We start from the raw sequence: 14,337 nt of genomic DNA on the forward strand, positions 1-14,337 counted from the left end.
GCTTTGAACTCTTTAAACAATCAAAGTTCATCTTATGTAGTGTTACACCACACACACTTTGTCCGATTAGGTTTAAATATCTTGAGTCACAAAAAGGTCACAGTTAAGGAAGTGGATACACCAAAAGGGTAAAAAGATTACTCTCAAATGCACTTATTTGACGGTTAACTTAAGGTACACACACTTTTGGTGTCATGTTTTAAAAACAGCTTTCTAAATTTCTCGTGGAACCTTCAACTCTAAAGAAACTGAACAGTACAGAGTACAGACACCCTCATAAAAACAAACAGTCCTCACTGTTTTTTAGATATCAAAATAAATCAAGGGTGATGGCAAAATGTTTTCTAGTGTTTTCATTTATATTTTTTACTGAGAAACTCTCCGAAGATGTTCGCTGTTATATAATTACTCCACTTGGTCAGATGCACTTGCATAAGTCAAGATAAATTCCAATAGCACCTTCATAGTGCAGTGATGCACACGTTGGATAGTCTGTGTACTTTGCAGTGGCGTTATTAAAAGATCTTGCCTTTCAGATTGAAATTTAAAAAGCAGCCACTAGCAAGTTTTTAAATGAGAAACTCTCCGAAGATGTTCGCTGTTATATAAATATACTCCTCTTGGTCAGATGCACTTGCATAAGTCAAGATAAATTCCAATAGCACCTTCATAGTGCAGTGATGCACACGTTGGATAGTCTGTGTACTTTGCGTTGGAGTTATTACAAGATCTTGCCTTTCAGATTGAAATTTAAAAAGCAGCCACTAGCACGTTTTTAAATTCATTTATAAATTTCCACATTTACTCAAGTTACACTCAGTCTCTCGTAAAATGCACCAGTATCGCAAGATTTGTGTGAGAGCTATTCTGCTATCATCACTCTTTCTCCACAAGTCCTGAACACATGCAGTTTAGTCAAATACTAAATTTGATCAAATGCAACAGGCATTTCCACAAACTGCAACATGTTATAATAGTTTTCTAAAAATAAAGCCTGTTTAAAAAGTTTCAACACAATTTTCTAAGGGAAAGAAGTATGCCCTCCAGCAACATAAATAAAAGAATATACTTTTTAGTAGTCCAGATAGTCTAATAGTCCTTCTCTGTCCTGTTATATTGAAGCAACACAGACCATTCGTTTCTTATCTTGTCTCTCCACTAATTATACAACAGCTTGCATTTGCATGTGTCCTTAATATAGTGTACGGACATCGTTAAGAACTGACCATAGTACAATAGAACTCCACTGATTGAAGTACCTTTTATTTCCACAAAACACAAACAATCAGCATATCTTTTGTAATCATTCTCTCATTAAGAACAGAGCTCGCTAATCTGTCATTAAGATGGACTACGTCAAGGGGTGTGCACATTTCATTTGCAACAAAGCCGACTGTGTATTTATTTACTTGGTTTATAAACTCTCCTTAACAGCACGCAGCAAAGGAAATGCCATTTGGCTAATTGCACAATCTATCTACTATTTATTCTTGAGAGATAATCTTTGAGGAAAACAAATGATGGAATTCTTTCAACCAACATGCTTTTCACAAATAAAAAATGTGACGCACAGTCAAAAATATGTGCACAAACAAAAATGTTATCAAAATAATCAATGATTACTGACATGTATACACAACATCAAGAAAATGAAAGAAATGGTGCAAAATTGAGAAGAAAATGTGATGTGAAAACAAGACATGGTGAAGGTTAAGCAAAGTGGTGGGTGAAATTGTTAAGCAGGCTTTAATTAGTAAAATAATGAAAGGAAATTTCAGGATAACAGGAATCGTGAATGTAGGCTATTTTAATTTTTAAAGCAAGAAACAGACCGAGGTTGTGGTTTTGTCTGGGTTTTTTTCTAAGATCCAGATCCAATTCTGCATGGTTGGTGGAAAAAGAGATACGAAACATGCATTTATTTCTTTGAGTGATAAACTGGCATGATCTCAGCAAACTGGGCCAAGATTTCTGCAAGATAACCATTTCAGATTTAATCCAAACCCCCCTCTGAGCACTATCACATACAAAAGTATCTCCAAATACGGGAAAAAGCTTCTTTTCTACTCTGTGCAAAGCAAAGAATTAGAAGTAAACAGAAATAATATCAAAACAACTGTTGAGGGAAAAAGGGATAAGAAAGACGATTACTCAGATATCAGATGTCTGTACTAAAAAATAACAACAAAGTCGGAAAAGCTCTCTATTCGCTCTGTAGTCTATGTCACGAGACGTCATGCAGAGGTAATATTGGGCTTCAGAGATGGCAGACTTTTGAGTGGTTTAAGGGTAATGGTTGTAAAGTATTAACCCGGATTAAGTGTTGGTTATAAACTGATAACCAGTGGATTAGATAAAACTATTGGGTTAAAAAAAAAATATATTAATAAAAAAAATTTTAAATGTTGTGTTAGAATTATTAGTGAAGTTTTTTTTTTCCTTTTTTTTTTTTCCAGAATAAAATTTTTTTCTCTACAATAAAATCAACATTTTCAGGAAATTGTCAGCAGGTGATTTCATGAAACGTGAGAAAGAGTTTATTTGCATAGAGGGACGACCTTTTTCCAATTGAGTCAATTGGCTTTTGTCACTCGTTGTATGCCATCTTCGATTTCCAATTATGGGTCTCAGAACGAATGCACATGCGTGTGTGTGTATGTGTGCGTCATGTGCAACTGCCGCTTTTTATGTTGACTTTTCACGGAAGTCCTACTTTGAAAAGGGGGGTTCTTGTATCTTGGGAGGGAATCAACCAAGGTCTCTGTCCCTCCCCCACTCCCCCCTCCCCCTAAGTCATTCATTTAAATGACCGGTCCAACTATTATCACAAGTCCTTGGTGACAAACTTGAGGCACTTCATTCATACTTGAGGGACTTCCATCAAACCCCGTATGAAAGCAAATAAAAATGGTTTGAAATCATCATGTATTGCATGAAGTGTCAAATGTACATGCATGATAAAGTGATTTTATTATGTCCACATGCAGTTCAGGTTTTCCTGTTAATATGCAGTGATGCATCATCACAGAGCCAAAAAACCAAATGATAGTGAAGTGCATGATGATGATCATTTTCTTATAAGCTATAACTAAACCAGTTGCCATAATTTTTCAACATTCTGCCAGGATTCACTGATGACTGTGTTTCTAAAGTGACTAAAACCACGGAGTCCGGCTAATATTCTTGACTTTTTTAGTTTTGTAAAACTATGACGAGCACACACGCAAGTAAACTTTCTGAGAGCCCAAGTATTAAAAGCACACCTGGGTCATTTGAAGACAAACTCTGAGGTCCAGTCGTGGCTATGCGATTACCCACCTCTTGCAGACGATGATCTGAGAGAGTTGGAAGGGTGGTAACAGAATGTGGTGTTAGAAAAAAGGGTGGGAGTTTTGTTAATTTGCTGATGAGTGGGGATAATTAATAACAAAATCGATGCGGTTAGCTGAATGCAGTATTCAGTTAGTGTTAATATAAACAATAGTATTATTATTATTATAATCATCATTATGTTTTAAACAAAAGTTACAGTGTTGCTGGCATTCCCCTGTACTTTATTGGAGCTTACACTTGTCTCAGTTCCATAAAACTTGTAACCCAAGTGATCTCATCTTGTCTGCTACTATTCTTCTTGGCCTAATTTCATAGAGCTGCTCAACTGCCGATTTTGTGCTTACAGTGCGATTTCCATTCAAAGCGATGCTAAGCGTACACGAAAAGGCAAGCTAACCTTCCGGTGCTTACTGCGCATGAAAATAAATGACCTCAAAATGCAAATCCATGGTGAACGTGCAAGATGGCTGCCTAGTTTTTTTGCTAACCTGTGAAACAAGCTTAGACCTTAGCAAATTTTCCTCCTACAGTGGGCACGAAAATATGCTTAATACTGTAAACGTGGAGATAGAAAAGCAGCACTATGAAATTTGGCCCTGAAGATATGATATGATATACGATCAATGAATGCCAATGATACAAAAACAAACACCATGAATGTGCTGGAGCTTCAGTCAAAATATGCACAAGAGTTAAATCCGAACTTAGGGTTGTTAAACAATTTTGTGCAGTGCAAACAACATAACTAACATATAATGATCTTCAGGCAAGCGATGGCATTTTACAAAAACCCACAAAAAGACTGAACTCTGTCTCTTGCGTGGTGCTTTGTAGTGCACTGTGTCAAGTTGGTGTGCTGTTTCAATCATAAAGCTTGCAGACTATGTAAGATAGATTCAGTTTCAGTTTAGCCAGATCTTGGCACACTAAAAACACCTGTAAACAAAACACTTCAGGCTGCACAATTTAGTGGCTGGATATTACTGAACTATGAAGCTCAATTGCTGATGTCCCAGAGGGTTATTAAAGTCCTGAGTCCTATCAAGCACTCCATACCAGGTGCTTTCAAAGTTACTTCAATTATAAAACTACAGTCAACTTGGGTTGCAAACCTCTGCCTTAAAACATAACTTCACTAAATTTCACTTTGATGACTTGATGTGTAATCCATGGTTATCTCCTCCTGTATAAAGGGGTAGGTGATGCCCTAATGTGCTGTACACCGTCTTGATTGAATCGTGAATTATTAAACATATCTTCTCATAGATCAACAGACTAATCTCATGGGGCTGACCTTTACGTCAATAGATGATCCACTTCAAGCTATGTTTTGGCTCATGGGTTAATTTATGTAATCACGGTCATCCAAATGCACCAATTAGCACTTTGGGAATTTCAGGACGGACTTAATTCACTTACACAGTATGGCTAAGACTTTAAAAAGTACAGCTCCCGATTTAACACCTTGCTTGTAAATCAACACAACAAACAAACAACAATTAGACCTACACGCAGTGTTTTAGTTGGGCCAAATTATATTCTGACCAAATGCCCTGATTGAAACACTGTCTTACACCATGAACAGGGCTACACTTGCGACCCAAATCAACTGCCAACAGGAGCACATTGCCACCTACCATGTGGCTGAAACAGGGGTAACCTCTTTTACTTTTTATGGATCAATCATGGGCAAGTGCCTCGCATAAGGGCACAAGTGTCATGTACAGGATTCGAACATGCTGCTGATAACACCAGAGCTTGGGTCCAATGTACTAGACCACTCGGCCACAACACGCCTCAAATTAAACTAGTCCAGTAAACCTAGAGAGCAGGCACAGCACAAGACAGGCATTGTTTAATTGGAGTCATTAACTAATGACCTAATGGATTGAGTCTGTAACAATTCTCTTTACGTAACAGAGCCTAGCAAATGACACAGGACTAATTGGAGATCCACGTTTAAACAAGACACAAAGCCAATTGGTTTCTGACTGATTACGTTAATAAGAATTAACATGATCAGATCTATTCGGACAAAACATGATTGTCTCGATGTAACTGTCTAGGATTAATTTCATGATGACTTTACCGTTGCCTTTAACTTATTTGGGGATCATTCGAGACAGCGGTGGGTTTGAAGATCATAATTATCTTAATGAAGGTCTTGAGGGTAAAGCAAATATTGCTTGTTTGATTTGTTCTTAATATTGTTGTTGTTGCTGTGTTGATGTTATTATTATTATTTTTTTTTTATATCTTATTCATCTTGTTTTTTTCTGTTCCCCCCCAAGTTTTCCTTGAGTGGAGGGGGGGGGGGGGTCAAAGGTCAGAGAGTGATATACTTGTGAATGTCCATTTCATTGGTCCCTGGTATCTAGTTGACAAGATGAATAAAACATCTTGTCATAGTGGTGTATGCAAACATCGCTGGGCTTGATCTCTATGGTGATCAGCAAGGGAGTCATAGTTTTAACCATACCATGAGCAACATCACTCATTTTGTTTTATGACATAAAAGTATAGTGCCAAGATGTGTACAATGTATGTCTGCCAATGCTCAGGTATAGTACATTGGTTGCAACAGGTATATAATACATTGGTCTTTCAAGAGCAAGATATGTTTCAACATTTTTGAATAGATTACTGGTTGAACAAGTTTATCAAGAGAAACTGAGGTGCTATAGAAATGGTTGATGAGTTCTTAGCGACATAGAAAATCAAAAAAAAATCTCTGTATGACACAACTTTTACAAAGCTTTTCCAAATTTCACAGCTTTCTTTTTTGCACATTAACAAGCCCAAGTTTTTACAAAAGTGGGTGATTGAGTATAATTATGAGTATAATTGTAAAATACGGTACAAGATTTATTTAACAACTCTGCTCACATACAAAAGTATTCAATCAAAAATTGTTACGTACACGTACAATTCCGAGTGTACGTAATACTTGGAGTACAATCCAAAAATGTACACGTACCACTCAAAGTACGAATCCAAGATAAGTTACACTCTGAGAATGAGCTCAAGTACAGTTACAGGAACTGCAAGGACGTGTTCAACCCTGCTCATCATAATGAAACATACTTATTGCTAGCGCTGCAATAAATCTGAATTATATCTCTATGCATCATAAAACTCAGAGGATGAAATTACAGTCAAAAAAAGTTTTATCTTACACTATGCATTTGTTAACGGATTCATGCTTTGGACAGGTCTTTCAGTGAACCATTTGAAAATGAATTTTGAAGTATAAACGCAATAACACAAAATCAAACCATTTTTCTGAAAGTTATCTGATGTTCAGGCATGATATTTGGTCAGTGACAAAAAGTAAGAGTATTTTATCGAATACAACTGCTGACCTACAGCGATACATGGGGTAGACTTTGATAGACTTTCAGGCTATTTAATCAGTATGTTTCTATAAAAAAATTATGAGGGCACTAAACAAATCTAAAACCAGACTAATGTTGGAAAAATATGATGCCTTGTTGTCACTGTTTCACTGAAAGGCAAGGAAGTGTACACAAATCATTCACACATACACACACACTGTTTACAAACTGAGTGTAATCATCATTCACATGACAAAAACAAAAAACAAACAACGTACTGAGTTGAACACAATGAATTATGAGCATTATGATGAACTGACTGAAACAATAAATCTCCAAACACAACTCACCATTTTGTTGCATAATTGTAAAGCAATCTAACCAAGTCTCAGCGAACGCTTGTCACAAATCGACGACACATTCACCGGCAGAATTCCCGCTTCCTTCACAGTGTGGATTCTTTGTTATTAAATTCATGAGGTTCCAGTAGACAGAAGTCAGGTTGTATGACGAAAATGGTGCTCGAGTGTTAAGATCACAGATTCAAGTTCATTGGCTTTGAGACCAATGGATATAGGGTATACCCATGGAGGAAGGTACACCGTGATGAAAATCGTAAGAGTTGTTGGTGATGTGTTACATGTGATGCTATTAAGTAATATTGAACATTATCCGTTATGCCAGCACACACATCAGCATCTCAGTGTGTCAACCACCTATGAAAGGATTTCTCCAGTACCGGGGACTTAATTTGTTGCTATCGTACAGTGATGATTAAAGAAGCCACACCGAGCCGTCATATGCATGAGTGAGCTCGGGTTAAGTCAGCCTGTCTGCCTTGCCTAAACGCCCGCCTGACTGCTAGCATATATCATCTCCTAGGCCAGTTATTACAGTGATGTGTTGTTTATTTTATTATGATCCTTATTTCCACAAAGTAAAAAGATTTCTGTGTATACGTTGATGTCTCATGGGTAGATGAGCTGACCTTTGCTATATCAAAGCTTTCTTGACGCTATGAAACAATCTTATAAAGTACATGTACTTCCCAAGTATGTCATAACGATACCTTTAGAGATAAGGCTTATAACTTGCCTAAAACCACGGTACTTTGAACGCAAATGGTTTTTAAAATGTGTCAAGCTTAACCAGAAAACAGATGAGGGGGGGGGGGGAAATCCTACAGGGACTCCCCAGGATTTATCAAAAGTGTGGGGCATTCTGGACCAAAATTTTTGAAATGCAAGGATGCTGAAATGAAAAGAGGTCTTCAGGATGTTGTGTGTCAGGTGTTCATCATGGCCTCATGCACTTTGGAACATTATAAATGGTATTATCTTGATGATTTGTGTGAAATTAGTAATGAAAAACAATTAAAGAAATTTTTTGGTGTATCGGCTGAAATGTGTATTTCTGGGCACGAAATTTAAATGTATCTTATTTACTAGCTTGTGAATGGGAAGAACCCTGCCCTACAGGGTGTATGGTTGCAATGACAGCAATAAAGAACGTGACTATATGCAGCTAATCTGGCCATAGCCACTACCAGAGTCATCAAATTGGACATGACCTACAAGTCAATGATGACTTATTTCCCACAGCAACCAACAGCATCCAAGCTCTATGAAACGTTAAGTAGAATTTTTAAAAAGGATCTAAGATCCACGTTCGAACCATAAGGCAAAGACACTATTCTGATGTAAAGGGTACCTCTGGGGAAGTGTAAATTTTAAATGGAATCTTTCACAGGGCGCCAAATCAATTCATCATTACGCGTAGGTAATTGTCTCACTGCCTCAGTCAAGTATTGGGACCGATCTTACAAATGATCTAGAAGGTCAAATATGCTATTGATTTATGATAACTGTACTTAACTGAGCTGACATATTGGGCGTTTGTGAAACCACGGATTCGGCTTCAGGCTCCGTCAACCCTTTTGAAGCCGCATGTTTAAAAAAAAAAAATTATGGAGCCTAAGCCAGAGTCAGCAACAGCCATGGCTTCGAAAAGACTAAACACCAGAAATGAAACGCAATGCTACTTATTAAACAAAACAGGTAAATTGCCCATGGCAATGGGCTACCTGTTTGTCCCTCATTAGCCTAAGTTAAAATCGCTATACAGAATGAAGGCCAATGGTGATTAACAAATTAAAATCGGCTTAGACCAGACTAATGAGAAGACTGTAATCTTAGATGTCTCCTTCCTGCCTTAGTGAAAAGTTATACGGGTAATTGTAAGACAGTAACTTCAACGAGGTCGTTGGAGTTATCAAGCATGGTTTGAGATTAACTCGCATCCAGATTGTCAGAGCCCATGTATGGCTCTGCTTACCAGAAGCAAGGAGTTGGCGTTTATGGAAGCTGAGAATTCTTCGCTAACATCAAGCGTATTTCTCGGGTAAGCAGGGAATTTTTTTTTGTGCACTTGTTTTTACTCCACATCACTAGGCGGTCTTCGATAACATAGCTAGCACAGAAATTCACCACTTGAGAGAAAGGTGATTGCAAGCGCAGAGTGCGGCAGTAGGGAAGAGCCCAGATTAGGCCCAGATTGTCCGATCTGGTGCTTTCAACTCAGCCAATAAACAACGAAGTGCATGCGTGTGCAAGGAGCGAGCCAATTTTGCCATGTTCAGTTTTGCACAAACATGTTCCCTGGAATTCATGTACACAAACCAGACAGGCGGTTGCATATTTTTGCGTTTAACACTCTAGGCCTTGGACATGTTGCCTCGTTAGACCATTTGTGGTTGTGTTTGCTCGCTCGCCTGCTTCCCTTTTTAAGGGCATTTGTCTTACAGCAATAAGCCGGTTTGATCCGTTTCTCCATAAGGGTCGTTGGAGTGAAGGCTTTCTAGCTCTTCTTCTATACAATCAATCATTCTGTTGACCTCACAACTCGACAAAATATGAGCATCTCAGCCTTCCAAGTGGTTACTCTGCTCCATTTTTCAAATAGGCTTGAAAATCAAAACTCCATGTGCAGACATGAGAGGGTGTTTTCATTGTTGTTGTTGTTTTGAGGGGTTTTGCGCATATAAAAAACAGGTTTAAAGGCAGTGGACACTATTGGTAATTTCTCAAAATAATTTGAAGCATAAAACCCTACTTGGCAACGAGTAATGGGAAGAGGTTGGTAGTATAAAACATTGTGAGAGTAATTTTCCACGAATTTGATTTCGAGACCTCAGATTTAGAATTATGAGAGCTCGAAATCAAGCATCTGAAAGCACACAACTTTGTGAGATAAGAGTTAGTGTTTTTTTCTTTCATTATTATCTCGCAACTTCGATGACCGATTGAGCTCAAATTTTCACAGGTTTGTTATTTTATGATTGTTGAGATACTATGTGGGAAAAAAATTAGTATTACATTCAAGTTTACACAATCCACCAGATTCAATACAAAATGTTAAATGTTTCATAACGGAATTAGTTAATCATATCCAACAAACATATTTGCATTTAAGCACTGTATAGGTCTAGTAAAGTTGTACAAACTAAAGTAATAAAGCAGGGTGGTAAATCAAAATACAAAAAGTGTTTCACAGACTTTACAAGCTCCATTGTGATCTTCCACACTTAAACAAAAGAGACATTAAAGAAATGAGATTCTAAGAAAAACTACTTTCTCTTGAAGACAGTCAGAGCATACTGATCAAAACAAAGAGTTGTCAAACACCGGTTGAACCAACATTACTCAAAAGAGATTTACACATAGTGATAACGCAAACCTCACCTAATTATAAGCCGACTCCGACCAAGCAAAGATTTAAACCCTACTTACAACTACTTCAGAAATGATAAAGCTGGCAGCGTAATTGGTGTCTTTGCAACCCCCTTCATTTTCACCAGCACTGATGGGCTATCTAAAAATGTACATAATTATGTGCTTCTCAAAATTAAAAGCTTGAAATCACATTTAAAAACATTCAAGCAGCACCAGAAATGATTAATGAAGGCGCCCACACACAGAGATAATTTGGAGTTGGGCAAGAGCTATTATCGGACAGCATCTCTGGGGATCAAATGCAACTCAAATTACTTGATTTCCCTGAGTGATTCTATGGTGATCGGACAACACATTTCTAAGGTATTTTACACCATTGTTTTTTTCTTTCTTATGCAACTACTTAAATATATTTCCATAAACTTTTGCATGGCATGATTCCATTTGAGTGGACAATATTTTCTGTTATTTTTTTTGTTGTTTTGGGTTGAGGTGTTTTTTTGTTCTGTTTTTTTTTCAAGGATTTTGAGTACATGTATACATTCATAATATGCTTATTTTGATCTGGTACTTTGCCTACGAAAAACAGTGTACACTTCACAAATGAAGGTTAAGAAAACAATTTGTTTGATTTAGAGTAGCAAAACAATAGAATGAATGAATAATTCATCTGAAAAATTCAGCACTGAATAATATGATCTCAAGAACTGTACTAAAGATTTGCTCTTACTATTTGGAAATTAATATAGGTTTTGTAACTGACAATTTCTGAATGTAATGTGAAATAGGGCTGTCAATGACCACTACTAGATAAAATTATAACTTTGACTTGAGGTTGAAAAGTAAATCATACAACAAACAGCCATCCTAATGGACTCAAATTGTCCAGATGTAATTTGCTGACGCCAGCCTAAAAAAACATCACTTGAGGACAGAGACTAGAAGTCTGCTTTAACCTAAAAGATTCTGCAAAACGTGTATGTCTAAATGACAAGTGGGAACCTGGGCAAATGTCATAGGGTTGGCTGTGGCTTCACTGTTCTCTGCTTTTTACACAGTTAATGCCACACTCCTGTACTTGCTATAGGTAAATACAGAACCTTGTATTACACCCAGCAATATTCGTGCTAACCCAAACCTTGCTTCAATTATAAAGCCCCTTTCAGCAGGAGCGATATTTAGCAAGGGTCCCTTGTTTAATTGTAGTAAGGTTGTAAGATTTTACTAAATGTACCACGTGTGAAAGGTCAACAATTGTTGTACTGTCCAAGGTCCCTTGTAAAAGAAAAACCATGAAAAAGATCCTATCCCCTGGCTGTAACAATCTTTACTCTTGGACATAAATTTGTGATGTAAGACAAACTAGTATTTTATACTTCTTTGCAACAAAATGAAAAACGTAAAACAGACATCAATTAGATGCCAGTCATAATTCAGATCCATATCAGCCAAATGCTTTGTTGCATAATTAGTCTCACACCTGATAAAATTGCACCTCTGACTCAGCTGCAATTTATTAACAGCGTGTTTTTTTGGCCGGATTCAAATCACGCATAAATAACAAAACAAGTTGGAACAGTAAAAACTGATTCCAGGAGATCGACTGTACTATATTATTGCAGTGTGGATGTCCTCATAAATCCTCACTGACGAGAATCTCTCATATCATACACGTAATCTGCGGTCATGAATTGTTCAATTCGCATATTTAACACATTCTTTGTACAGATCATTGCTTAATTACACATCCTAAGCAGCTGGTGACAGCTGAGTGTACCATTCTTTCAATTTGATGACTGAAGAGGGCAGCAGACAGGTTTGTCTACTGAGACTAGATCACCGTGCCTGTAATAATTGGATCTGTGGTTAATCCTCCCCAGTGAATTGCATAGTGTTTCAAGTACATTGATCAAAGTGACAGGATGATTCTGATAACTTGGGGTCTGCATTCATGGTTGGAAATGTCAGCTACAGAGATCGATGGGAGCCCTTTTCTCTCTTCTTCTTTGGGCAAAACCTGTAAAGGGTTTGGGTTCTTTTTATATGACACAAAACACAAACATCCACGATTTTACATTAAACTTACATAGTATAAAGACTATAATGGTAGAAAGCTTCCCTTACAATATTACTTGTTGAGGTGCTGTAGTTTTTGAGGAATGAGTAATAATAATTTTCAACCCAGTGAGATGAAAAACTATTTAAGCATATGTACAACAGATTTAAGCATCTCTCCTGAAAACATTGCTCTGTGATTTTCACTCTTTTTTTTCTTCTCAAAAACTTGACTACTAAAGAAGCTGAAACTTCTACAGGTAAATAACATTACATACTAGTGCTGGGCGAATAGTGAAATTTTGGTATTCGGATACCGCTGGCCAACTATCCGAAAGTAACCGGATATCTAATAGTTTTTTCGCCGCTAGAGGGCGCTTTAAAAAAAAAAAGAAAAAAAAAAAAAAGGGCGCTGTTCGTTTGTGAATGAGATCTTATGGGCAGATTGGTATTAGTTTTAAACAGTGTCACACGGTTCATTCATAAAAATAACTGGATCTAATTTAAAGATGGCGATTTGCTTTTTCTTTTGATCGTGATTGACTCTACGTGAAGGAAAACTTTCGTAATCTTTGAACAAATTACGTCAGAAATGTCATTGTTTTAACTCTTCACGGAGGTGAGAATAGTTAAATACTTAATTTATGCTGTTTAATTCTGTCTTAATAGAAGTTCCATAAGAATTCAGACAAAACATTCCTATCAGTTGTCGTCCGACATCCGCGGATATTCGGATATTAAAGAATATCCAGTTACTTGATTGTAATTACAGAAGTATCCGGTTTATAAATTGCTATTCGCGCCCTATGCGGATATCCGGTTAAGAAGAAAAAAGGCATTCGCGGTTACGGATAGGAAAACCTATTCGCCATTAACCGGATATTCGAATAATTCGCCCAGGCCTATTACATACATCTTCATTCACTGTGAGTAGAGATTCATGTCATGACCAAAAACAGGATCTACAAAAGGTATCGAAACCCTTTAAAGAGAAGCCTTCTTTTCTCAACGTTATGGTTTCCTCATATTTGGTCCCACTAGGACATAATGAGCCACTGCATGACAAAAGTAGGCCAGGATCATTACAGGAACATCACACATGGTATACATAACAATTAAGGTGGAAGAAGTCACCAGATCCAAAAGGTTGCCATAAAATTAGCTATGGATCACAGCACCGAAGCCAACATATTTACCCATTAAAGATAGTTCTGCTACATTCATGGCTTCCGGCATGTTTTGGGTGCCGGCCCTGCTTTTCAACTAATGAAAACTGTTACACATTCAACTGCTGTCTTTGATCTGAGGAATTTCAGACTAGGGGTTCACTTTTGACTGAGCAATTATTAAAATTTAATCGCCTTCCAAGTTATAGTCAGCCCCTGAAGCTGGTTATATTATTTATCAAAAAGATTATGTCTGCACTCTAAAGGGTTAATACCATGCAACATACAGGCCTTATACTTCACAGAGGCAACAAAGGCGATTGCCTCCATGCCCCCTGGTCATTGCCTTGATGCCCTTGAAATGCTCCAGTAGAAATTTACAACTTCCTCATAGGGTGCCCTTTACCAAGGCGAAAATGCCTTGGTGCCCTTGCTCTTTCAAAAACCAATCGTATAGGTCTGAACATAGTCACTGCATTTCATCAGTGAATGAAATACCTCATTTTTCCAGAATGCGATTGAATGAATGTGAAAAAGTCCTGATAAAATGGCTTGTTGGTCTGGGTCACCCTTATTCTAGACTTGCAACCTCTAAGATGTTACAATAGACCCTTCCCATGAAATATGTAAATTGCACATAGCGCGTGCGCACTAACGTTTTGGTTGGCAAAATGAGGGAACATCGCGCTGTTTTGTACATGGCTAATGGGTGCGTGA

The 14,337-nt window shown here is 37.4% G+C and overlaps 1 protein-coding gene across 1 annotated transcript in view; it reads right to left on the bottom strand.

Moving 5' to 3' along the window:
• Nucleotides 1-1,643: 1,643 nt before the first annotated feature.
• Nucleotides 1,644-14,337, bottom strand: part of LOC117294919 — a 39,267-nt gene continuing 26,573 nt past the window's right edge. The window contains exons 3-4 of the mRNA XM_033777467.1: nucleotides 3,264-3,335; nucleotides 1,644-1,880 (exon numbers count right to left, since the gene is read on the bottom strand). Of these exons, the coding sequence (XP_033633358.1) occupies nucleotides 1,747-1,880; nucleotides 3,264-3,335 (206 nt within the window). The 3' untranslated portion in view covers nucleotides 1,644-1,746. The remainder of the gene's footprint in view (nucleotides 1,881-3,263; nucleotides 3,336-14,337) is intronic.

Source organism: Asterias rubens, chromosome 9, assembly GCF_902459465.1.
Source record: "Asterias rubens chromosome 9, eAstRub1.3, whole genome shotgun sequence".
In the NCBI taxonomy this organism is placed as follows: domain Eukaryota; kingdom Metazoa; phylum Echinodermata; class Asteroidea; order Forcipulatida; family Asteriidae; genus Asterias; species Asterias rubens.